The following is a 27,990-nucleotide window of genomic DNA, read 5'->3' as shown; positions in this document are numbered from 1 at the left end:
GGCCCTTGTGTGTATTTATATCTCAATAAGCTTACTTCCATTTCAATTTCAAATTACAGTAGTTAATCGTGTTTATTTATATATTAACAGAATTTCAGTGGACCCCTGTATATGAAGATTCTCAAGGTAGTTTTAGCATACTGATTACACTGACAGCGGGCAGCCATGCTGTCTTTTGGAGAATACCCACAAACTTCACTGGTGCCGAGGAAGTCAGAATTTTGACTATACAGAAGATGGACATAACCCTTGCGTCAGCAATTCACTGGCATAGCATTACCAACAAAGTTGGTAGGTGGAACAGATCTCTGTTTATTTAACCATGGCAACGACTTGAGATGTAGCTCATGGCCTCTACCTCTTGAATATCTGGTGCATTTTCTGATGGGAGCCTCGTTGGCTCCCTGTAGCCAGGGAGCCTCCAGGGTTCACCCAGAAAATGGCATTTCATTATATTCAGTGTTAGGTTTTTTCTTTCTGATATTCTTGCAGTTTCTTGAGCATGTGCAATGAAATCATGTGTACCAGGGGAGTCCATGGATGTGGGTTCGATCTCATTCTATGGCCTCAATTATTTTCTCATCAAGATGAGTATAGATTTAGTTGATGATAACATTTTGTCTGTAAGATTTTTATCAAATCTAACAAAGATAATCAGAACTAGTACATATAAAACAGAAGAGAAGGCAAGGTGGGGTGAAGGATTTGATGCATCTTAATTTATATTTTATAGTGTCAAGATCAATTGTGACAATTTTAATTCCTCATATTTCTTAACCAGGATTAATCAAGTATTTATGTGCACTCGTACAAAACCTGTACATGTTTCCTTGATCACGATGGCTTGGTTTGTATTATTAAACAGTTTTTCAAGGTTTGGAACTTCCCGCTCCTAGGTTATTATTGTTATAAGATAACCTCTTAGTGCTTTGGGGCTCATTGACTTTTTAGTAAATGTCAACTAAGTTGCCATGATTGAGGAAAGATGCACAGGTTTGATGAAAGATGTACAGGTCACGTTATTGTGACTCGTCGTCTGCATGTACAGTAAATGTTTTGTATGTTAACTCTTCCGTGTTTGATCAATCCCGGCCTGGCCTCAATGCATGTTATTTTCTATATTTATTTCTGCAGCTGTGAATGAGCATATTTATCATCGCCTTGGTTCCTTCGTCTTCGTCCGCCATCTTATTTATTATGATCATATTTCCTCTATTCCACCCTCTCTTCTTGTGTTGTTAAATTGAATTCCTTAAACTGCCTTCACAGCTCGGCATCCTTATCTGGCACCAATCATACAGAAATTTGTAATTGTTTTTCCTGTGAAATTAATTAGCAGGTAACATAAGATAAGATAATGTTTATTCAGGTGAAACTACATGCATTCAAAATGATTTACAAGCATTATGTTGGATTTCTAGATAGAGCTAGTACACACTATGCTTAAAGCCACTAATAATCACACAGCGTTTCGGGCATAATAGTTATAGGGTCGATGGATTGTTTTGAGTGTAGGTTAGACATACAGTATATATGAATATGTTTGGGTGGATAGAAATAGGAGCTTCCTCATATGAACTAATAGGCCATTTGCAGTTTCCTTTTTATTTACTATATGAAAAAGCTTCTTCAGTTCTCAGTCCTACATTGTGGCTTGTTGAGCTTGACACTGTTGCTCCTGGTCTGTGTTACATCTGACCTTTTGAAGAAATTGTCTGGATCAACATCCTGAAAATTGTTCAGCATTTTAATTAAGTGTCGATGAGATCAGTCCTGTCACACCTGATTGAATGAGGCCTCCAGACCTAAACACTTTGGGAGAAAGTTTTGAAACACCAGCCTACTTCTATCCCAAGATATGCTGGTCTAGGTAGATAGATGGGTGCTGGTCTAGATGGATACAAGTTATCTTCTTGAGGTTATCTTGAGAGGATTTCAGGTCTTAGTGTCCCCATGGCCCGGTCCTCGACCTGGCCTCCTTTTTTGTTACATATCCCCAGGAAGCAAACCGTAGCAGCTGTCTAATTCCCAGGTACCTATATACTGCTAGATGAGCAGGAGCATCAGGGTGAAAGAAACTCTGCCCATTTCTTTCTGCCTCTGTCGGGGATCGAACCCAGACCCTTAAGACTACGAATTCCGAGCGCTCACATCATACACAAGATAGTTTGCCGACAGATTTTAAAACCTACCTAAACTTACCCAACATAACCTAACCAAACCAAATCCAAACTAACCAAACCTAACCCAGACTAACCTAATCTAACCTAATTGAGCCTAACACAGCCTAACCTAATACTCCTAACCGCTAATGATGTCAACAGCTTAGATAATCAGAAAACGAGCCTTGTCAAACTGTCTTGTGTATGATTTGACCATAACCCATCTATGTATACCTCTTTCAGTCATCCACACATGATCCTAACATATTGCTTCACGATGTCTTTATGCACAAACATTTCGCCTCTAATCCATCTTCCTGCCAATTGTCTTGAGTATATTAACGATTATACTGTTGATGCCAATTACTTTTTTCTTTCCCTCTAGCTGGACAAAAAAACTTTTGCGCATGTTTCCTCTCATGTGATTCCTATGTTCACCTAGTAGTAAATAGGTACCTGGGAGTTAGAAATCTGTTGAATGGAGGGGGGGGGACCTCAATAATAGGTACCTGGGAGTTGTACAACTGTTTTGTGGGGAGGAAGGGGGGACCTCAATGAGCCTAAATGCAGGCTTCCTGTCCCCAGTAACAATAATTATTATTAAGTCTTCTTCATTGGAGACTATATTTAGTTTATTCCCAATTTACCTGAGAGCCACTATCTTCCTAGTGGCCTCGACGAGGACAGAAAGTTGGAGGCTTATCAAAAGTCCCCCATTCATTGTGATGATTTTGTCAAGCTGGATTTTAAAATTCAGCAGTGTTTTGGCATTTACTGCTTCAGCGGGTCAGCGGTTCCACAGGTTTATAGCCCTATGGATGAAAAACCATGTCTTATTTTCAGTCCTACGTTGTGGCTTCTTGAGCTTGAAACCATTGCTCTTGGTTTGCGTTACATCTGCTATTTTGAAGAAGTTGTCTAGATCAACATCCTCCAAATTGTTCAGTATTAAGTAAACTTAGTATTAAGTAAACTCTTTAATGTATCATGGTCCATGGGTCAAGGCATGCCTCGGGAGATACCCGGGACACTGGTTTGATCTTCGTCCTGCGCTGATGAGTTTCTCATAGCTTTATCACGTTATGGCAATTTCCTCATGTGTTTCCAGGGTATCTGATTGTTGGCAGTAGCAGTGGACTGGTAAAAGTCTGCTATTGCCAGCTGGATGGTGATGATGCTGTTATGACGGACTTGGGGTTTGCATACGACGTCAAAGACAGGTAAGGCCTCCTCCCCTCCTTTCTCACCCATTTTCCACAACAAAATTTATGCTAAATTTAACACTTTTACCTAAATTAATCCAGCCAATTAAATAATTATAATTGATTGGATTAATTCATGCCAAGTTGTTGATTGTCAATCAATTACTGAAAGAATACAGTATTCTTGAATCTTCATTTATAACATGTAGTGAATTAGATAATATAAATGTAAGTCTGGGATTATATAATTTAGATTGATAAAATTGGTGATAGGTATAAAATTATGTAAAGAAGAATTGTATGTACAGTGGCACCTCGATTAACGAGCGGCTCTATTTACGAGCATTTCGAGTAACGAGTGAGCCACTCACAGCAAATTTGTCCTCTATTGATGAGCTTCACCTCTATTAATGAGCAAAACCACATGGTGCTTCCTAGCGTCTCGCGGGTTCTTGCAAATTCTTGGACACCTCTGACGCCAGTCTTGTTTTTGTATCGTGCACGACAAGTATCCCTCAGCATTTATTTGTGCTTTTTTGTTTTGTGGTTTTGTGACTACAATTTGTAACGCACAATGTCGCCAAAGAAGCTGCTTCCTAAAGATAGTGTTGTCAAGATGAAGAAAGACACAATTACTGTGGATTTGAAGAAGGAAATTATAGCAAAGCATGAGCGTGGTGTCTGTGTGACTGGTCTCACAAGGGAGTATTGCAGGGCCTCATCAACAATTTGCACCATTAGTAAGGGGATGAGGAAGTAAGGGAGGATGCTGCCTCTTCCAGTGAGATCAGGGAAGTGTTGGGAATGTCTGAAAAGGTGACCGCATTCTTGGAAAAGCATCACCCTGATAAAGCAGTGACAACCCGATGTGTGAACATGTTTAATGACAATATGCTGTCTCGTTTTAGGAACATCCTAAAACAAAGACAAAAGCACTTGTCAATAGACACGTTCTTTGCAAAAGTAGAGAAAAGAAGAGCCAGTGATAGTGAACCACAACCCGGTCCCAGTGGGGTGAAATTCCCAAGAAGAGAGAGCCCGCCTGACTCAGAGGTGGATTCTCCTTCCACACCTTAACCCCTCTCCTCCTTCCCACCTCCCCATCGTCTCCCTCAAGCCAGCAACGACTCTTCATAAGGTAAAGTAAAAATGAAAACGGTACAACAAAACATTTATAATTACATGTGCAGTATTATATTTACATTATAAAATGTTATACAAGTATGGATGTTTTTGGGAGTGGAACGGATTAAATTTATTTCCTTTATTTTAAACAGGGAAATTTGTTTCTTAAGACGAGTTTTCCACATAACGAGCTCGGTGCCAGAACGGATTAAACTCGTTAATCGAGGTGCCACTGTATAGTAGTAGTAGTAGTAGTAGTAGTAGTAGTAGTAGTAGTAGTAGGCATCCATCAGTCTCAGGAGACTTTGGAGTTGCACTCTGGTTGTCGGTCTTCGTTCAAAATTCTTTGAATGTCGGTAGTACATTCTAAGATAATAGCGTATCCTCCATATCACTTCCATTATTTAATATTTTGTTTATAGGTCTTAATCTACTCGGGGTGTAATGGGGTATATAATCCTAAACCCATGTCTTCTCTGTATTCTGTGATGTGTTGCAACATTCTGAATTTTCATTTCAGTTTTTTTCTATGTGGACACTACTTAGCTGTATATCCAAGTTTTGATGTTGGGGCATGTGATGTTGAACTACTTTATCTGCACCCGAGTGCTGAAGGGTTATACGTAAAACTTGGAATGGCTTCAGTAGAGGCCTCGAGACTTCCTGTCGATTTAGTAGAAACCCATATTGTATAACTTTCAAGTCAAGGTAGTACAGTGGTAGAGTTTGTGGCTGGCAGTGCCTTGGTTTGAGTCACCTCAAGAGCTACAGTTAATTTTCTCAAGGGAGATATTAATAAGACATTAAATACAGTATGTCAAAACATAATAGAACACGAAGCAATGGGTATCAATTGGATAAATTTAGATTTAGGAAAGACCTGGGTAAATACTGGTTCGGTAACAGGGTTGTGGATTTGTGGAACCAATTACCGGGTAGCATAATAAACGTTGGATCCCTTGATTGTTTTAAGTGTAGGTTAGTCATATATATTAATGAGATTGGGTGGATATAAATAGGAACTGAGATGTATGGCCTAATAGGCCTTCTACAGTTTCCTTGAGTTTTATGTTCTTATCTGTCTATCCAAATGTCTTCTACCTTTCATCTTTCTCCATCCCCACCCTCTCCCTTAATCTTTTCCCCTGTATTGGATATGCTAAGATATACTGTATAACATATCCAATATGTATATATTGGACTTGTTAAGAGTTAGGAATGCCCTGGGTAAATACTGGTTTCAAAAGAGAGCTGTTGACTTATAGATAAAAAATAACCAAATAACATTATACATGTGAGATGGTTGGATTATTTCAAGAGTAGGTTAGACATATATATGAATAAGTTGGGAGGATATAAAGACTGTTCCGCCCTGGGTTCGAACTCGGAATTCTTGACTGTGCATCGAGAATGAACCTGACTGTACTATTGTACTGGGACCCGGGATCGGGATTTGAAGTGATACGAGTACAGTATATCGTAATAGGGAGAGAAAGAAGAAAGTGAGATTTACAGTTAGAAAGTATGTTAGTGTGACCAGTTTGTTGTGGGCAGTATTGGGACGTGTGCGCAAGGGCACAAACTCCAGGAGAGAGGACTCTTACCTCTATATTAACGTAACTTGTCCTGTAATACAAAATTATGTGAACCATATCACGGTGTTGTTACAATGATCTTTGGTTGATTTGTATTTGCATGTAATGTAATTTTTTCTTTTGTAATAGAATGCGGGTAAATCACATCCACCTATCGCACGTAACGGCGGATCAGTATCTGTTGCTAGCGGCCAAACATAATGTCTTGTTGGCCTCAACGGTGAAATTGTCAACAGATAATCTTACTGTAGCATGTGCAGCTTTCAGCCATGTTGGAAAATTGGCCATTTCAGGTACAGTATGTTATGGTTGGCGGATATTCTTGCCGTCTAGCAGATTTTTTTTTTTTTTTTGTGGGTGGGGGGGGGGGGGGGATTACATGTGTGTTTTGGATGACTGACAATCTTGTTGCCAAGGGGATTATGAGATTTGTACATAGCTATGGATAATTTATATTCTTGCCTGCAGGAGGATTATGGGACTTTTCAGTTGGTGTGCAAATGTATAGAGTATAACTTATATTGCTTGCATTTGATCCAGCAATCCAGTGGAAATGACAGGATTGTGGAGTCGTTTAGTAATATCTGTTCCACTATCATCACTATATTCATTAGCTTTATTATTATTGTCATGATGATCATGATCATTACTGCTTTTGTTGCCATTGTCAACATAATCTGTCGCAATACAGAGTCACGTATGAAAAAAAGATTACCGATGCAGACAAATGTGTTAGACGCATCGGACCAAACCTTTCTGATGGCAAAATATGAGTAATGAACACTCATCTGCCACCTAAGTAAAACTGAAGGTAGTAAGACTTAGTCGGGCCAGCGAGAGGTTAAAGGCCCCACACAGAAATATTCCTTAAAAAAAAAATAAAAAAATTACCCCTTTGGAGTGTGTAACATCTTAAAATACTTTTTTTTCATGTGTTTTGCCAAGGGATTGCTGGATACATTTATTTGTTAATGAATATGTTAATAGTATCATAGAGAAAAGTGATAGAAAAATCAGCAGCATTAGAATTAATAATTTGATAATTTATCTACATAAAACCAGCGTTGAATGTAATGAAACGCCATTTTCTGAGTGAGCCCCGGAGGCTCCATGGAGCTTATCGGGCTAATGTATGTTATATTAGACCGGGACATTAGCTAAGGAGTTCAGACCTACCAGGGACCAGCGCCAGAACCTGGGCCCTTCAGAGTGGTTTCAGGGAGCAATGGCCCTGTAAAAACCCGCTTGTGGTTGGGGTTTTCCTTATCTGCCATCGACCGGGGTTAGGCATAACCGGTGCCTATAGCATCATCCGAAGAACTGATGGGTGGATAGCCGGCGTGGGAGGTCTGGGGCTCCCCCTTCCCCCTCCCGGGGAGGGGGGGGAGCTGCGCAGACAGCGGCGTGGTGACGTATGACGTCATACTAGTTTCCTTGTTTTCTGTTGAAGAGTTCTATCCACTAGTTCGGCTTTAGGTAGCAATTTTCACCAGAATAGGGGTTTGTTTTGGAATGCTTACCTTTCTGGATGCTTGACCCGGTCGATGGCAGACATAGAATGCTTCCAACCACACGGGGGTTTCTATAGGCCATTGTTCCCCTTGCCTCTCTGAGGGGGCCAGGTTCTGGCCGTGGTCCCTGGTAAGCCCTAGAACTCCATACACATGACTGATGCCAAAGTCTGACATTAGCATATCAGCCAGTAAAACTCCGGGGAGCCTCTGGGTCTCACCCAGAAAATGGCGTTTCATTACATTCAACGCTGGTTTTTTGACTTACAGGTTTGGTCGTTTTGAAAAACAAGAATGTCTACGTGTCAGTAAAGGACGGCACCTTGCAGCACCTGGTGGTTAGCATATCTCCAGAAGGAGAAGTCTCTCTGAAGGAGCACGGAGCTATTTTTCGGTCTGAGGGAGTTGCGTACACCGGGCTAATGACTTCCCCCAACCAAACTTTATGGGGAATTTTTGAATCGTTCGTATTAACTGACATCTTTTTTCTTGATTTGCATTTAGAGATATATATTATATTTTAAACTGTGGTCCTATATACTGTCTGTATATAGGCTGGATATCTTATAATGTGTACAGTATTAATATTGTCTTACACATATACAGTATATAAGCCAAAATCACTGTCGTTTTTAAAATGTTAATCTCCCAGTATTATAAAAATTATGTTTGATCTTGGTCTCTAATAATGTTCTGTGTTTTTTTTTTTAAAGTAATGTTCTCTTTAAGCCATTTTCAAGTAATAATTATATTTATAACTACTGTATAATAATTTTATTTACAAAATATTCAAATGAGCATGTTAGAATGGTTAATTAATAGGTACAGAAATTGTATATTATGTAAAGCCACTAATATGTACAGCATTTCAGGCATAGATCTCTTTATCCTCCTGGGCTGGCTCTCTTGCCATAGCTCCCCAGAGCTGCTGAAGCAGCAGCAGTAGTAGCCCAGACCACTCATGGTCCAGTAAATGGACTATGATTGCCATCAGTTGGGTTCGATTCTTGGCTCACCATTTGGAACCCGCCCCCTCCCCCCCACGTGGGACAGAAATGATCGGGCACATTTTTTTATCACCTGAGGCAGTAAATAGGCACCCAGGAGTTAGTCAACTGTTGTGTGGTTGCATTCTGGGGAGGGTCAGTAGTTTGACCTTGGGGAAGACCTTGATATGAGCCTAACATATGTATGAATGCAGGCTGCCTGTCCACAACAAGATGAATTAATTATTAGTTCAGGGATGCAGTTTGATGCCATCATACAGCCTCAAAATTTTCTCAGCAGTGGTACGTAATATTATTGACACAACCAGGACCACGTACAATTGTACTTAAATTCATGCATAATGACTGAGCAATGTACATGTACTGTGCCCCAGGACTTCAAGCATGGCAATTTGGTTTTGTTTTTTGGGAAATGACAGAGAAATGCACTGCAGAAAGTTTTAATGTCATCACTGTGAGTTTCTTCTGAGAGTTAATAATAATAATAATTTTGATACCTGTTGATGATTCCGAGGATCTATGTCTTGGCAGTCCGGTCTCTGACTAGGCCCCCTGGTTGCTGGCCTGATCAACAGTGGAATATTCGTAGGTTTACAATGTAATTTATATATAACCGCTAATACGCAAAGCATTCTTCTGCTCCCCCGAGCCTGGCCTCGGGCTAGGCTTGTCTTGGGATTACTTGATCTAAGAGGCTATTGCATGGAATAGCTGTCAGGCTTACATATCCATTTCAATCAGGTTAGTATGACAGAATAGCCATAATCAAAATTGTCTGGCCAGATATTAAATATGGTTGTTCAGACCTCTGTGGGTGCCACTGTAGGAGTTTGTAAATACAGTATTTATGTTTCTAAGTGATGAGGTTTTGTTTATTTCCAGAGTGAGTGTGGCATATGACCACCTAGTGGTGAGGGAACCAACGCAGATTAGCATATATCAAGTGGGGTGTTCAGCCAAGCTTGCTCGATACGTTTTGGAAAGCGAGCGGCCACTTCATTCTAACGCAGATGTGCTGGAGAGTTTAAGGTTTGTATTGAATGTGTTTATTACTGTCTTGAACTTGTTTATCACTGTACTGAACTTGTTCATAACTGTTTAAGGGTGTTACATGTGTGTGTGTGTTGTGTATTCCTGATGTCTAATTGCTTCTCGTACCTCGTCTTGCAAATGGTGGTCGTGGTTTGATAGCATTCTCACCATCCTATGGTATCCACTGCTGCTGCTATTACGGTTCAAGAATTCTGTTGGTGTTTTCATGGAAACCGTCTCGGTTACTTCTTAATCTCCATCCAGGATGTTGGAGGCCTTCCCACTTCTCTCATTTCTTAATGAATCCTGAACATTCTTCTTCCAGGATGGTGTAGACCAGCATTTCTCAATCTTTGTACCCTTGGATTAATTCTGGGTCATACCTTAGATAAGCACGCACAGAATTCATTGCCAACGAACGGAAGATGGTGTTTGTCTGCGTTCTTGATCATTTCAACTATCTAGGGTTGAAATTATACAAATTAAACACAAAAAGACAGAAAATATACATTTGCATATGTATTTTAGCCTATTTTATTACTATTTCTTGCAGAACCCCAGTTGAGAAAATCTTCCCACAGCTCTTACTTCTCAGTTTCTCCTCCACATTCTACTTCCAGGATGGTGTAGATATTCCTACCACTCTCACTTCTCAGGTTCTCGTTTCTTCTCCACATTCTCATTCCAAGATGATGCAGGCCTTCCCACCACTCGCACTTCTCAATTTCTCCTCCACATTCTCCTTCTAGGATGGTGGATGCCTTCCCACCACTCGCACTTCTCAATTTCTCCTCCACATTCTCCTTCTAGGATGGTGGATGCCTTCCCACCACTCCAAGTATCCACTTTTCAGTGCTAAGTCTGCTTGTATCTGTAAATTGTTTACATAATTATAATCAACGTGGATTTGTTACTTTGATTTAGTGCTTGTTTCTTGATGATTTGCAGAGATGGCTTCTCATATCACTTGCAAGGACTTGTTTATAATGTTGGAATATCAAATTGTCACCCCAAATTTGTATAAATTTATTTAAAATCTAAAGAATGTGATCATACCATGCATAGACATGGAATATTTTTGGAGTTCAAAATCCAATAAGAAAACATTATCAGAAAAAAATGGAGGGGATCTTTGACAAGCTGGTGGCTTCCTGTCCTTGTCTTGGCCACTAGATAGATGGTGGCCCTCAGGTAGTCATGTAAATACTGAGGTCATGAGATGGAACTCACATCACTGGTCTCCCCAGGCTCACAACCCATCCTCTCGACAAAATCATTGTTATAGTAACCAACGGACAAAATGCAATGTGCTACGAAAAGGTAGTGGCTCACAGACGTCCACGCTTTCTATGTATCTGTTGATTAGGGTAGGCCATGGCAGGCCAAAGTAGCTCAAGGCAGGGCAAGGGCAGGCCAAGGTTAGGGCAAGGGTAGGCCATGACAGAGCAATGGGTTGGCCAAGGTAGGGCAAGAGTAGGGTAGGGCAGAGCAAAGGGAAGGGCAAGGGTAGGCCATGGCAGAGCAAACAGTAGACCAAGGTAGGGCAAGAGTAGGGCAGGGCAGAGCAAAGGGTAGGGTAGGGCAGGGCAAAGGGTAGGGCAAGGTAGGGCAAGGCAGGGCAAGGGTAGTCCAGGGCAGGCCAAAGTAGGGCAAGGCAGGGCAAGGGTAGTCCAGGGCCAGCCAAGGTAGAGCAAGGCAGGGCAAGGCAAGAGTAGGGCAGGGCAGGGCAAGAGTAGGGCATGGCAGGGCAAGAGTAGGGCATGGCAGGGCAAGAGTAGAGCATGGCAGGGCAAGAGTAGGGCATGGCAGGGCAAGAGTAGGGCATGACAGGGCAAGAGTAGGGCATGGCAGGGCAAGAGTAGAGCATGGCAGGGCAAGAGTAGGGCATGGCAGGGCAAGAGTAGGGCATGGCAGGGCAAGAGTAGAGCATGGCAGGGCAAGAGTAGGGCATGGCAGGGCAAGAGTAGGGCATGGCAGGGCAAGAGTAGGGCATGGCAGGGCAAGAGTAGGGCATGGCAGGGCAAGAGTAGAGCATGGCAGGGCAAGAGTAGGGCATGACAGGGCAAGAGTAGGGCATGGCAGGGCAAGAGTAGAGCATGGCAGGGCAAGAGTAGGGCATGGCAGGGCAAGAGTAGGGCATGGCAGGACAAGAGTAGGGCATGGCAGGACAAGAGTAGGGCATGGCAGGGCAAGAGTAGGGCATGGCAGGGCAAGAGTAGGGCATGGCAGGGCAAGAGTAGGGCATGGCAGGGCAAGAGTAGGGCATGGCAGGGCAGGAATATTAATCATGATACAACTGCTACTCTCTTACACTGCTGATGGAAGTTTCAACTACTGTACTAATAATCACACCTCTGATTATTGTCTATGGATAATTACTCAGATTAACTGCATTAGTTATGATAGTGTCAAGCAGAGTTCTGGAAGTGGCTCAATGCAGAAAAGCTGATGAAAATGTATATATTCCGTCTTGCATTGTATAAAAGTATGGCCACGTCTGTAGTAGAAAATAAATTAGGTGCAAAAATTGCATGCAGACAATGTCTTGGCAGCCGTAGAGGTAGAGCTTTAAGTAAAAAGTTGATCTCCTGGTAGACCAATTCCTTATAAAGCTCTGTAAGGATCTCTTGAGATGCCTAACACTCAATTTGAAATTTGAGCTCTTTAAGATCTTAGAGGCACGATGGAAAGTATGAAAAATAGGGGACCTTTAACAAGGCATTGGCTTCCTGTCCTTGTCGAAGTCACTAGAGTTGGTGGCCCCTTAGGTAAATTCAGGCAAATAAAGCTGGCAAAACATTACATTAGTAATGGACCCCTAACCCATCCTGTGGTTGGTAGTAGAGTGGACCCCCCATACCCATACTATGGATGGTAGTGGACTGGACTCCATACCCATCCTGTGGGCGGTACTAAACCCCATACTCATCCTGTGGGCGATTAGTAAGCAAGGCCGTACTACCTGTACTAAAATGTACTACCTGAAGGGAAGACTACCCTTCAGGGCTTAGTTATGGAAGTGAAGAGAATCCTCAGTCAGTGCCACATTGTACATTGGAGTAGTACTTTTTCGACCTGAAGAAGTCTTCCAGTACTGAACTAAAGCCAGAAGAAAAAAGTGTCACTTCCCTTCTGGTAACTGTGTTTCCAGCTGGCCGAGAAGAGGAAAGGACCTGATTCTGCATCCAGAAAATGTCGGAGGAACGAAACGAATGACATAAGAAAGTTGAAGTGTGCTGGGACAACAGAAGATCTTGTTGGCCCAGGCCAGAAGAATGGTATAATTGGGAGAACCTATTGCTATCTCTTATGGAATATTGTTCACTCCCTCGCATTCCCTATCAAGGCAAACTTGCTTGCAGAGCTGGTAAAATTTACCAGTGTTTCTAGGTCCTATTCTACCTATATAGAATCAGCAAAGGGCTTAAAATCCTGAGACCAATTCAAAGCACTCAAGCAGCACTCCTTCGAAGGGAGACGAGGGAAGTAGAGAGCGATGTCTCATAACATACATATGGAAACTACCAGTACTAACGGCTCATGTCCCAAGCCCGCACAATTTCAACATACTGGAGTGAGAGAGGGTGGCAAATTTCAAATATGTCCAGTCAAAAGTTGTTGTGCCACATGTACAATTAGAAACTAGAGTAAACACCTGAGACCTATGACTTGTCAGTTTCCTGCTAACAACTATTAGAAATGGCTATCATCATACTTCATAGGATGAAGCAGGTATCAATGTTGGCAGAAGATTAGTGGAAGGTTTCAAGAGGAAGCTTGATAAGCTTCTGCTGAACTTGCCAGATTAGCTTGATTATGGGGTTACAAAGGGCTACAAAGACTTTGTAGCCTTTGGGCTACGAAGACAAAGAGCCTTATAAACCAGGCAATTACCAGGGAAGATTGGCTATGGACCAGGCTACAGGAGTAGAACAACTCTCAAAATTGTCAACAGGTAATCCTCTCCCAGATGTGAGAAGAAGAACTGAACCCCTGGGTGGAGGTATCAAACTCAAACTTGAAAGGTGAGTACAGCACTGACCAAACCCGAAGGAAGATTCCTTCACCAAAGAACCATGAAGAACACTAAATCCCATGAAGGATCAAAAGAGAATCAGGCAGCCACCACCATCAAGTCCTGTGGTCAGTTACCCTCATCCTCGCTGGTATAATAAATGGCCAATTATATTACTGTATTTAAATTCGTCCTAGAGCTACATCTCAACCAACTTAGAGAAGTACCAGACACTTGGGAAGGGAAAACAGTTTACCCAAGCAAAGAATAGGTAAGCTGAAAGGTTCGAGATGGTATCTTCAACACTGAGCACAATGTATCAATCATACAATGTATGTATGTGATGTAACTATATAACCTGAGCTTGTAAAAGCACCTTCAGTGATTAAGTGCTTAATTGCACACTAGTTTCTTTATCAGCTACCTCACCCTGTCAGGGTAAATGAGACAAATGTATGTGAATGCATGTATGTGTGTATATATGTATGTGTATGTGTGTGTGTGTATGTATATGTATGGGTATAAAGCAAATATGGAAGCTGATCAGAATTACATTTCACCTTTGTGAATGTACATTAATGACACTATGTAAAAGACACATCTAATACTTTATGTAGGGCGTACGTAAATCTGTGTATCTTTGTATTTACGTATGTAGGTTAGCTTAGCATTTTAAAAGCACCGAATCACCTTCTGTGGTTGAGTGTTCAATAAACCCTTGAACTGTATGTTTAACACTTCTCTATCCCTGTCCATGGAGGACAGAAGAAAATGTATATATGCTGGTTAGCATTGTAAATGTGTGGCCACGTCTGTGGTAGAAAATAATAAAAAAAAAAAAAAAAAAATAAATAAAAAAAAAAAAAAAAAAAAAAAAAACTGAGCACAATCTCAGTGTGGGGAGGACTTCAGACATTCACCCTTTAGTTTCAGCTAAATTGATAGCTGCACAGACTCTAAACAAGGGAGGTTTAGGAGCTACCAATAGAAGAAGCTGGAAATCCAGCCACCATAGGGCACCCAGCACGTAAAAATTGTCAAACAGTACAAATGGGTAAGCAGCCTATTTACAATCCACATGGCTGGGTTCACAGAACATATTCTTAATTTCCTTGTCATAAAAGAGAGCAGGCTGCACAGAGTTCATGCCAGTTTAACCACTGGACTGCGCCAACCGAGAAAACTAGGTCGGTGTGGAAACTGCGCCAACTGAGAAAACTCTTTTTAGATTTTTTTGTACCCATTCAAAATGTGTGTGAGGTTGATTGTGTATGAAATGGACTCTTAGGACCTCCAGTGAGAGGCAGCCATCTTAGAAAAAATTACCAGAATGCCATAGAGCTGCTGGCTGGGTTAGTACTGAGTGAGCAATCATGGGTGGCACACGTGCCTCTGGCTCCCAAACACCAGTCCGACGCGGTGTTGAAAGATCGCGCTCTGTCGGTGAAATTCAAACCTTATTGTTTGAAGAACATAAGGGTCATGATATTTGTGAAGCTAGGCGCAATAAGGACCTAACACAAAGGTCGGATGCAAGTGATACAGCACCTATGAGGATGATACAGTGAGCATATCCAGTTGTAGCTCTGAGCGCCACCCTTGCCCACCTATGCCATCTACAATTTATATAGATGATACGTAGCTGAATTATTTTCTGCGTTCAGTGATGATACAGTGATTTGATACATGTAGCATAGATGAACAGTGTTAGTGGCTTCCATGGTGGTGTTTTCCATAAATATTTTCAACATTAGCTGAATCTTTTCCAGACTGCCTGAATCTCTTCCAGATTGACGGACATTCTTTGTGGGTAGCTGAATCTCTTCCTGTGTGGGACCTTACAAACTGATCTTTTCAAGACTACCTTACAAATTGATCTTTTCCTATAATCGTTTCAATACTACCTTATGCTTTACAAGCTTGGCTACATACCACCTACAAGTACTAAAGCCAAGGGTGTACGTGAGTGCGTTATTTGTAAGCACACAGAACGAAGAAACAGTTAGCGAAAATGTGTCTGTACCTGGTGCAATGAGAGCGAAGTCAAGCTGTGTACCATGGGCTACTTCGTTGATTATTACTGTACTCATTTCCGACGTACTTCCGAAGAGTGTGTAATATAGCGTGTTACTGTGTAAATAGTGTGTGAAACTGTACATACTGTAATTTTAGTGAATTTTTAACAAGTAATATTGCTATAATAAACATTTATTTTCGACACATTACTGACACATGAATCACAGTTCCATGGAACATTATGAATGTTCTACCGTATACATATTGTAAAGGACACAAACGTGCATCATATCCAATAAAAAACAAATGAAACCGCATTGGAAATACATAGAACAAATAATTGAAAATAAATTTATGGCAACACGCGTTGCTGGAATGGCCCGCACGACCGTGTCTGGGAGCTTCACGCACGGGCGACCAGCCCCTGATGACGTCACAGCTCACCTTGTTCATGTCCTCACGACCAAAGTAAGTGGAATTTGGTATTTATTTTTACATAGACATGTTCAGGGGAAGGGAATTTATCATTTTACAAATAAATAATAATTTTTTTGGAACACTTGATTTCATGCGCACAGGGGAAATTTCACAATAAACTCGGCGAATCACAGTGGTTAAGTGATGAAGTTGTTCAAAGTGACAGACATCTATCTATATTCTTTTGTTCCTGCTTTGTGTATGTGGAAGGCAGCTTTAGTGTGTGTGTGATGGGAGAAGCAGAGGTTTCGGCAAGTGGTTCTCCTCCTCCCTCTCTGGCCCAGGCTTTGAGTTGGGGGCTTAGAGACTAATCCTGGACCTTCTGTGTCTGTGTGTGTGGAAGGATCTAGGTGGTCTGGTGTTTCTGAGGATGGGCCTGGTTCTCCGGGAGGGGTAGATGCTGTATTCTCCTTCTCAGTTTGAACTTACTTCCTCTGCTACACCCCAATATTCCATTGGAGGATTACCAAAACCCTGTATTTTGTTCAAATTTGCCCCCCCCCCCCCCTCTTTTTTTCCAAGGTTTTCCAGTACTGTTTAGCTTTAGTACAAGCCAGGCAGGACTTCTTGTTGTTCCTAGTGCAAGGTTGGGACTGAGTTTCTGATGTGTATCTTGGTTATTGTGAGTTTGGATTTGCAGCTGATTCAAGATCGTGGTATGAGATTTGAGCCTCCTTCTGGCTAGCATACAATGATTTGAGCCTCCTCCTGGCTAGCATATAATGATTTGAACCCTCCTCCTGGCTAGCATACAATGATTTGAGCCTCCTTGCTAGCATACAATTATTTGAGCCTCCTTCTGGCTAGCATACAAGGATTTGAGCCTCCTCCCTGGCTAGCATACAATGATTTAAGCCACCTCCTGGCTAGCATACAATAGTTTGAGCTGCCTCCTGGCTATTTCTGCAGGGGTGCCATAGGCACAATCAGAGAACACTGTATAAACATCAGAGGTCCACGGTTATTCAACATCTTCCCAGCAAGCATAAGAAATATTGTCGGAACAATTGTGGACATCTTCAAGAGAAAACTAGACAGTTTTCTTCAAAGAGTGCCAGACCAACCGGGCTGTGGTGGGTATGTGGGCCTGCGGGCCACTCCAAGCAACAGCCTGGTGGACCAAACTTTCACAAGTCAAGCCTGGCCTTGGGCCAGGCTTGGATAGTAGAAAAACTCCCAGAACCCCATCAAGCAGGTCAGCTAGCAAACAATGATTTGAGATGCCTCCTGGCTAGCATTCAATGATTGGAGCCGCCTCCTGGGTGGTATACAATCCCTCGTTTTGCTGGGAAAGGATTAGATATTTTGCTGTTCTCAATTTGCACTGTATAGCAAAAAGCGCTCTTGTCATTTCTGGTGCGTTAATCTACATGGCAAATTAGACATTCAAATTTTGTACAGTAATTAAAGTAGAATGGAACATAAAATTTGTTACTATGTTGTAATTGTATTTTCATTTTTGCTAGAATTACATCATGCAAGGAGGGAGTGTCACCGGTGATACCAATGCAATCCAGTGAGATCCCTGATCAACCTCTCCAGCTGCTCAAGGCAAACTACTGGCTGGCCAAGATGTCCAGGAGTGTTGGGATCACAGACGAGGCAACGCTTGCAACATTGGTAAACTGGATTCTGTGGAAGTTTCCTCACACTGACTGCAACCATTTTCTATATATATTAACCCTTACACTGCTAAGCTATGTACAGGTCTTACATCACGTTGCACCTGGAAAATAAAATGTATCGAAAGCCACGAGGATCAATAATATATTAGACTAGGAGCCACAGAGAGGGTAACCGTGGCACAGAAGCGTATCCAGCTGTTCTCGTCATTAAATGTTTCTTTGATGTCTAGGGAAGATTTCTAGGTTGGGTACGCGATTCTGGTATAGTGGAGATTTTCTCCAATATGGCCGCCAAGATGGCCGTCAGGTTCAAATCAATTAGTGTCGAGACATTGTCTATATCTTGGATAGATATAGACAATTTAAGGATAAGGAATGTATGGTCAAAGGTAGAGTCAAGTATGGTCAAAGGCAGAGTCAAGTATGGTCAAAGGCAGAGTCAAGTATGGTCAAAGGCAGAGTCAAGTATGGTCAAAGACAGAGTCAAGTATGGTCAAAGACAGAGTCAAGTATGGTCAAAGACAGAGTCAAGTATGGTCAAAGACAGAGTCAAGTATGGTCAAAGACAGAGTCAAGTATGGTCAAAGACAGAGTCAAGTATGGTCAAAGACAGAGTCAAGTATGGTCAAAGACAGAGTCAAGTATGGTCAAAGGCAGAGTCAAGTATGGTCAAAGGCAGAGTCAAGTATGGTCAAAGGCAGAGTCAAGTATGGTCAAAGGCAGAGTCAAGTATGGTCAAAGGCAGAGTCAAATATGGTCAAAGGCAGAGTCAAATATGGTCAAAGGCAGTCAAATATGGTCAAAGGCAGAGTCAAGTATAGTTATGTATAGAGACTATTATGTTCCTTATGAAACATATAGTCTCCATACATCACCAGAGCATCACCAGAGATATACTCACAAACAACACCAAAATCATCAACAGATACAGCGACAACAGAAGACTGGACATGGGTGAGGCATTATACATCGAAGAAACCAAGTCATTTATCAATAGCCAACTAACACTAAATTACAGTCTGCCAACTTTCAGAACATGACGGAACACACAACATACTGCCCCAGCCATCATGCAAACAGGCGATTGACAAGATACAATGGGCCTGTAAGTGAGGTGCTTCACCTTCACTTCATCCCCTTCACCATGTCACCTTCACCTCATCCCCTTCACCTCATTCTTGGGTATAAATCATGCAACTAGAAAATTTGTAATCATTCGAACTCGGCTTTTGACCATGTTAACACTTGATAATGAAATGCATCTCTTGGCATCAAACCAAATAAAACTGTAAAAATGAACTTTGAAGACTTCATTTTTCGACTTCTAGCTGTTTTTCTAATTCTCGCTAGCAAGTCTAGCTGCTGGTAAAGACTTACGACTTCATCAGCAGCTAGACTTGCTTCCAGTCTAGCTGCTCATAAAGGTATATGTGAAAAGGGCTTCAACTTGATTCCATATTAATTGCGGTTACTCTGCACACCCATGATCAATGTGTCGTGACTGGACACCAAAGCCCTAGAAGAGTTAAGAGGGAACAGTGAAACCAAGGAATGCCTCTAACTGAACATCTTCAGACACAATGGCAACAAGATCAGCTATGTAAACTCAACCCAGAGCTACATCCCAGATCAAATCTCAAAAATAAGCTGGTAAATCCATTGACAAAATTGCTTTTACATTTTGTGAAAACGTAAAAGCAGTTCCTTCCACGTGTAGGATAGGGACAAGGGTTGACGGTTCCATGCTGTAACCAGTGCCTCTGAGCAAAATCTCATAGGCAGCAGGAACCTCGGCTCTTTCAGTTCCTTTTCTGCTTCAAGTCAAATACATTGGGGTCTAGAACTAGTGGAGGAGGTTTAGAAGTTCAGTGTTGCAAAGACCCAATTAGACCTGGGCCACCGACAGGAGCTAGCTGCCCCCTTGCAAGACTCGGGAGGAGACTCGCATGTACAGTATTGAGGAATGACATCTCAATATCACTCTCCAAAAAACAGAGGAGGAAGCCAAAAGTCCTTGTCAGCGAACAGGCACAAAAACACGGAAAATGCAATAAGGCCTCTGTTGTAAACAGCGCGCAAGAAGTGGGTATCAGAAGGATCAACAAATGCAATAAGGCCTCTGTTAAGCAGCAAGGCAAAAGGAGAGCATCAGAAGGATCAACAGGTCACCATGCAACATCAATCTATACATGCACATACATGGGTGAGCCATAACCTGCATTATTGGGATGGAGTTATATGTTTGTGAGACATTGAACCATAGTTATTAAGCATTAGAACCCCTGGAAGACTGGAATAAATTACCACTGGCTAGGTTTAGTAAATAGAAATGCAGTACACACTAAACACAAGTTGGATTAGTTTTTAATAAATGTGTATATAGATAGGGAGAGAGAGAGAGAGAATCATAATATATAGATTACCTTGTTATATTCCATTAGGTCTCCTGTTATCTGCAAATCTTTCATAATTGTAAGTAATTTTTTGCATAATCCTATAGTCCTATGTAATCATGTACAGTTCTGAGTAATCCAATGTAATGTTATACATCTCCAAACACATTTTTAACCATTGTTGTCATCATGTGTCGATATAACCACACCTACCATATTTTCAGCAGTTAAAGGGAGTCAGAGTTTTTCACTGCTTGTCTTCTTGCAACATTTTCATATCTTACTTCATAATTGCCCAACCACTTGGGCTGGATGGCAGAGTGATGGTTTTGCCCCATGCAGGTCGGCGTTCAATCCCCTACCGTCCATCAAGTAGTTGGGCCACCACTCCTTACCCCCCCCGTCTCATCCCAAATCCTTATCCTGACCCCTTCCCAATACTATATAGTCGTAATGGCTTGGCGCTTTCCCCCCCCCCCTGATAATTCCCTCCCTTCCCCTTCAATCAGCACATGCTCCTCACTCATCTGATCATCACAAACTTCTCACCTCTCTGATCATTACACACTCCTCACCCCTTTGATCTCACACATTCCTCTATTCGTCATCTACTGTTCGAATGAAGAGCTTTTCTCTCTCATAAGTCTTGAGCGTCATTCGTATGTGCACCTGGGACTTTGATACCGCATACAGTATAATACACAATTTGGATGAAAATAATAATAATAATAATACAAAAGGCATCTGTAGTTGACATTGACTGTCTCCAATTCTTTCACAGGATGAGGTGGAGCCCATGCTACAAACATCAATCTTAGAGCACTGGATCATGCAGATGCTCAACCGGTTCATCACAGACGATGTCTCGCAGCAGCAGAGGAGCATCTTGCTTTCGTTTTCTCTTATGTGTGAGTGGATTATGAAGAATGGAAGAGATGACAATAAAGAAATAGCTGAGGTTAGTATCAACTAGTTTTTCTTGTATTTATGGGAGGCAAAGGGTGAAGTTCCATAAAAATAAATTTCAAAGTTGATCAATTATAAGAATTATTATTTAAAATTGTTATTGGCTACAGTATTTAGCTGATACAAAACTTTGTAGTGTTACAGAATTAATCCTTGAAATGCACATATCATCTTTAAATCAACCCATGGTTTGCATATCATTTTAAGATGTCTTAGGCACTTTGCAACATTTAAACCTTTCGTAGTTTACTCAGGTTCCCCATTGGTATTTGGGAACCAGTAAACATCCGCCATCTGGAAAAGTGGCTTACTATTTTTAAGATGTTTCTCCTATGCTCAGGGCATTTTGTTTTACCTATATAGAAGGATTAAAAACTGATTTAGAATATTTGTTTTTCTTTGAACATAGAGATAATGCCCAATAAACCTTTCCCTTGCACATCCCACAGGTTAATTAAAGCTTTCATAGAACAGACCCATAGGGTGCTTCGTGATCCATTGGTCAGGGTTCACTCTGTGCACTGCTAGGTTGCCATACTCTTACTGAACTTTTCTCCACTTTGATCATCAAACTTTGCAACTAGTCTGGCCATATATTTAGAAAAAGGGGGAGAGTGGCAATTACAGTGCCACTCAACAACTTTCATATATAATAGTTCCCTTTGTGATAGTTTCAAAGCATATTCTCTTGAAGTAAATATGTCTTTAGGAGCAGGCTTCAGATGAGCTAAGGTAGGGTATCAACTCTTGCTTGCAGTTTCACCAGGCATGTTAATTATCAGTCTTTATGAACCCCTAGTCATGGTTTGAAATACAAAAAATGCTCTTAATCCCTTGCATGTGTCAAGTTAAACTTGGTTTTCACAAAATATGAACATTTATCAAATGATCTAAAATTAAAGGTCCTGTACATTTGATTTGTGAAAATGCAAATCTACAAGCAGTAGCCTAATGAATTTACAAGAGTCTGTCTTGCATAGAATATTGTGTGAAGACTGTGACTCTGTCATCATGCATTGCTCATTTATTGATAAGGGATGTTTACTTGATCTCTATTGCCACATGTTTAGAATGGTTTATCCTCTCCAATAAATAATGTATATACAGGGGGTACCTCGGTTTAAGAGTTTAATCCGTTCCTGGAGACGGCTCGTAACCCAAAAACTCGTAAACCGAAGCTAATTTTCCCATAAGAAATAATGGGAAATGAATTAATTCGTTCCTGACTACCCAAAAACCTCACTTAAACCTAAATGTTATACCTAATTCATCCAAATCTACATATCAAAAGTATGTTCAAGTTATTACTTACCCTTGTTGATGACTGCTGTTGGCATATGGAAGATGGTGAGGAGAGGCGTTACTGTTTGGAAGGGGGAGTCCCCTTCCATTATAACATCAGGCAGTAAAATAATTTCTGGAGTGACACGTTTTGCCTGCATACCACTAGGTCCTGGTTGTGGCTCACTGCTTGATTTTCTCACAACGAAACGATCCATTGAAGATTGTTTTTCCCTTCTTTGCAACACTTGTCTGTAGTAAGACATCACATTGTCATTTAAAAGGTCAATGCAACGTCCTGCTACAGCTTTATCTGGGCGAGTTTTTTCAACAAAACTTTGCAGTTCTTCCCATACTTCACACATTTTCTTAATGAGGAAGGGACATCCTCTACTGCCTCTACTCACAACTATTTTCTTAGGTTGAACCTTACCACTGGCTTTCTTGGGACCCATGGCAAGATATATAATAATAATAACAACTTTATGCTCAAATGGCCAAAAATCCAACAAAAAACTGTAAATCCTTGTGAAGAATTCAGGTGGGATAATCACTGGGCACGAGGCTCTGGTAAACTGAGGCACGATTACCTTGCCACCACATGCTAAGTCAGCCTGTACGTGTATCAACACCATATCCCGATGCAACGCTTGTGTCCCGATCCAAATTTTCCGAGCAAATCCTGCTCGTAACCCGAAAAACTCGTAACCAGGGACGTTTGTAATCCGAGGTACCACTGTATATTGGTTGACTTTCTGCCGAGTAACAAAATATTGTGTATATAATGCATTATTAAAGACTTAAATTGTGACCATACAATTTTGGCTGCTTTATTGTTGCCTCCTGATGATATTAAAGCTAGGATAACCAAAAAATGCCTAGATGGTGGTGCCTTCCAAACTTCATGTAAGTCATGTGATACTTCTGGTTAAGATTCTCATACTCCCCTCCCCCTTTCCCCATGGCACTGTAGTTGATAATGCGTGTGCTTGAGGGGTTTGGGACCCCTCAGGGACACCCCCTCTGGGACACCCCTTGGGACCATGAGTTTGAACTATATGACCTCTTGTTCTTGAATCTGCCGTTCTCATGAATTCTTCCCTGTCAATTTTGTGTGTGCACGACAGGTGTTCGCAAAAAAGCTGGGGCATGTGGACCAGGAAGTGTGTTTGGTGTGCCAGGAACCCATTCAGCTGGACTTTCTCACACATGGCAAGTGCCGCAATGGTAAGTGCCTGTTACGTTCGTGTGATATTTGTCTCGTGTAGCCTTTTTATTAGTTACATCTCTTCCGAAAGATCATTGTGGGTGGTTCGTGGAAAAAAAAATGACATAGTGGATCATTTGGGTGGATCATGTGTAAAGATAACCAGAAAGATTGCTGGAGTAGATTGTGGATAAGGATGACCTGAATGAATAATTTGATCACTGAGAAGATTATGGATAAAGATGACCTGGTGAATAATTGAGTTGGATCAAGAATAAAGAGGATCTGAAGGGTCACTGAAGTGGATCAAGGATGAAGATGGCTCCAAGGATCTTGCACCCAAAATAGAAGCTTATGAGAATAATCAACTTTTAAGAGAATTCCTTAACCATGTTATGGATATGTATTGTGTTGTCAGGGGTAGCAAACTTGTACTTCTTTGGCTTATAGAAGTTTCTGTAGGCCATTGGAATGAAACCTGTCTCTTTACTATATACAGGTAGGTGAACAGAGGCACTAGGTGAAAAGGAATCATGCCCAACTTTTTCTTGTCTTGGCCGTGGATCAAACCCAGGATTCTTGATCGTGTAATCGGCTGCATTTATGGGTTATGGGACACTTCTGATTCCAAAAAGCGGAATGACCACCACCACCAGTAAGGAGACTGACAGCTGGGTAGACAGAGCTCGGGATTCGTAGTCCTGAGGTTTCGGGGTTTGATCCCCAGTGTAGGTGGGAACAAATGGAGAGAGTTTCTTTTACTCTGATGCTCCTGTTGACCTAGCAGTAAATAGGTACCTGGGAGTTAGACAGCTGTTATGGGCTGCTTCCTGGGGACATGTAACAAAAAGGAGGCCTGGTTGAGGACCAGGCCACAGGGACACTAAGCCCCAAAATCATCTCAAGATAACCTCAAGAAGATAACCAACACTACATCGAGGATGTCACTCCGAGTTTCAAGAGTCTGTTTGTAAACATGAGCGGTGAAGGGAGCTCAGTAAGTCTCATACTGATTGGGAGGTCTTCTACCTTGGTGCTCCTTAACCCTTACACTGCTCTAATCGTGTTAGCTGACCTGGTAGCTAGATTAGTCTGAGCTCCCTCTGGCCTGTTTGGGTAGGATACCATTTGGATGACTGTAGTTTCTGGGAGGGATGTTTGTAAATTGTTGCACCTCTGGGTCTTGTATTGTACACTGTTACACATCTCTATGTGTATAATGTTGCATATCTCTGGTATTCCCCACTACACATCTCACTTCTACATCTTTCTCAGTATAATGTGGCTTTACAAGAATATAAAACTTCAAGTCTCTGTACTCTAATAAACCCAATGTACCTTCTTGTTTATAAATAAATAAATAAAGAAAGAAATAACACATTTACACTCCACATAGACAATTCAATTATGAATCCAAATATATTCACATTTCATCAAATATTTTTGCATTTTTCCCAGGCCACACACTCCCTCGTTGTTGCCGGAGTCTCCTGCTGACGAAGCCAACAATATTCTGCCCTCGGTGCAGGGTATTCACCCATAAGGATGCTGCATGTAAGACTATCATGGCCCGTTTTAACTATCAGCACTAAACATATGTTGTGTGAATTATTGTATTTATGTTATTCCCTGGATCACATATTTTGATTCTCAAATTTAAGCCAGCACAGTGTCTTAGTACATATTTACTTTTCGTCACTCCTACTTGTACTCACCTAATTGTGCTTGCGGGAGTTGAGCTCTGGCTCTTTGGTCCCGTCTCTCAACTGTCAATCAACAGGTGTACAGGTTCCTGAGCCTACTGGGCTCTATCATATCTACACTTGAAGCTGTGTATGGAGTCAGCCTCCACCACATCACTTCCTAATGAATTCCATTTGTCTACTACTCTGACACTGAAAAATTTATTTCTAACGTCTCTATGACTCATTAGAGCAGTTAATTTCCACCTGTGTCCTCTAAGATGTGTGTGTATATGTGTATGAGTGTAAAGTACAACCGCGATTCGACGCACTATATGGGACCAACCCCAGTTCGTTGCGGGGGTGGATTCGTTGCAACAGGTGATGCCTTCAGGAGGCGTTTGCGTCGGTGTTTTTTTTCTTGTACAGTACTCAATAAAAATGCATTATCATATATATTGTACCTATACTGTATATTACTACTCTACTAAAAGATACTGTGCTATAGTTTTATTTACCTTGTTGTTGTAGTATGTCCATCTTTAATTCTCATAGAGTTGTGAATACAGTACAGTAAATACTTGCAATACTATATTATGCAGTTAGCACTGTATTGATTATGTAGTTCTGCTGTATGTCGAGTACAGTACTACAATACAGTTCATAAAAGCTATTGTACTCTAAAATTACTGCACCTTTAATTTTAACACTTTAACACTATATACTTAATTTAACACTTGTTCTAAGTGTACACTCCACACACGATGTTCTAGATGTTTGCATCAGCTTTGCTGGTGCTTGCTGCTGCTGTGTTGGTTTCAGCTGCTTAATGATATTCCGGCAATTTTCCTATTCTTAATATTATGTCTATTCTTAAATCTTTCCAACCATTCTTCACTAGCTTGAAAATCTGGAATGTTTATCTTTGAACCTCAATCACATCATCTTGGATGGATTGGTGGCTGACTGGCGGGTAGGCAGGGTGGGTGGGTGGGTTTGGGCAGGCGGATGGGCGGCTATTTGGGCGGGTGGTGTGTGTGGGCGGCTATTTGGGCGGGTGGTGTGTGTGGGCGGCTATTTGGGTGGGTGGTGTGTGTGGGCGGCTATTTGGGCGGGCAGCGTGGGTGAATTTGGGCAGGCAGATGGGTGGCTGGTGATCAGCCTCCCTCTCTTTATTATCAAGGCTTTTTCAGTTTAGGTTTGCTGGTACTGTATTGAAATTTAGTTGGGAGTGTGTACCACTCAAAACCATTCATTGCCTTGAGAAGGTCTTCAGGAAAACCTTTTATTAGACACATAAATATAACATATTTTGCTGTATATATTCTGAGATTAAGATGGTGAGTGCATGTAAGTTCAAACTTTATAATTAAGAATTCTTATACTTTTTTATACAGATTTTGAGGGTACTATGAGTTCCACATGTACGTACTGTGATGGGTTCGTGGTGGACGAGCTGCGGGAGAGGCGGCAGCAGCTCCAGGCTGTGAAGAACGAAGATGAAGGTGTATCTGGTTGTTCACCGTCTGTGAAACAAACTAAGAGGAAACATTAATATACCTGATCATTTCAGCTGTCTCTCTAGTTCTTGCTGTGTACATTATCCACTCAATTGAATGACGTTTATAGGGGCTATACCCTACTTGCTAAACTCTGTGAGTTATTAAATCAGAGATCCTTAAATCAGTTAGGCACTGTACTGTATGTCTTGCTACATGTCTATTATTCTCCAGTACTTATTATCTGCCTTTGTATAATTGTTTTCTACCTAAATATTACCTATTAATATACTTGTTTGTGTACATTAATATTCCTCTCCTTCTGTTCTATCCTCACCATCCCATCGATTACAGTAATGTTCGTCTCCTGTTGTATCCTTCTCTCCATCCCACAGATTAAAATAATATTTCTCTCCTTTTCTATCCTTGTACCATTCAACTGATTACACTTTTAAAGCTGAAGAGATGCATGTTAACAAGTCCCTTAATGGTGTACTGCATTTTAGGTCACCTTAATTTTGAACATGAAAGCTCACCTTTTGTCACCAATTGCGCTCATATGCACTGTGAAACATAGTGTGTGTGACCGGGTGGTTCAGTCCCCATCACTAGTACAAATTGATGTTTCAGTAAAGAGATTTAGAATTAGAATTAGGGTTTTTATTATTCCCAGTGCAATATGTTTTGATTTTGCTGACTTGTGTTGACAAGAGGTTACCGAGTTTATAGACAGAAGAATCGATGTGTGTGTAGACGAAACTGTTTCCCTGAACTTGAAAATGTGGTAAATCACAAAAGTGCATGGACTATTTTCACGTTAATTATCCCAACATGCGGGGTCTTGCACAGGGGTCTGAAGGCTGAGTTGACAGCGCTCGAGGTTCATAGTTCTAAGGGTCCAGGTTCGATCCCCGGTGGAGGCAAAAACAAATAGGCCAATTTTCTTTCACCCAGGTGCCCCTGTTCACCTAGAAGTAAATAAGTACCTGGGAGTTAGACGGCTGCTATGGGCTGCTTCCTGGGGATGTGTGTATGGAAAAAAATTTAGTTGATTGACAGTTGAGAGGCAGGTTCAAAGAGCCAGAGCTCAACCCCCACAAGCACAACTAGGTGAGTACATGTATGAATCACATTTTTTTTATTTCATCTGTACAACACATATACCTCTTCCAAGTATTCTCTGTTTAATCTCAAT

At 41.4% G+C, this 27,990-nt stretch overlaps 1 protein-coding gene across 1 annotated transcript in view; it reads left to right on the top strand.

The window, feature by feature from the left end:
- Nucleotides 1-27,446, top strand: part of LOC123764296 (T-cell immunomodulatory protein) — a 74,417-nt gene extending 46,971 nt beyond the window's left edge. Inside the window, exons 6-15 of the mRNA XM_045751885.2 lie at nt 91-291; nt 3,271-3,382; nt 6,214-6,377; nt 7,866-8,058; nt 9,485-9,631; nt 17,609-17,762; nt 20,942-21,118; nt 23,535-23,634; nt 25,073-25,168; nt 26,694-27,446. Of these exons, the coding sequence (XP_045607841.1) occupies nt 91-291; nt 3,271-3,382; nt 6,214-6,377; nt 7,866-8,058; nt 9,485-9,631; nt 17,609-17,762; nt 20,942-21,118; nt 23,535-23,634; nt 25,073-25,168; nt 26,694-26,851 (1,502 nt within the window). The 3' untranslated portion in view covers nt 26,852-27,446. The remainder of the gene's footprint in view (nt 1-90; nt 292-3,270; nt 3,383-6,213; nt 6,378-7,865; nt 8,059-9,484; nt 9,632-17,608; nt 17,763-20,941; nt 21,119-23,534; nt 23,635-25,072; nt 25,169-26,693) is intronic.
- The last annotated feature ends 544 nt before the right edge of the window (nt 27,447-27,990 follow it).

Source organism: Procambarus clarkii, chromosome 5 (assembly GCF_040958095.1).
Source record: "Procambarus clarkii isolate CNS0578487 chromosome 5, FALCON_Pclarkii_2.0, whole genome shotgun sequence".
Lineage (NCBI taxonomy): Eukaryota > Metazoa > Arthropoda > Malacostraca > Decapoda > Cambaridae > Procambarus > Procambarus clarkii.
This window is presented reverse-complemented; position numbering and strand designations above follow the sequence as displayed.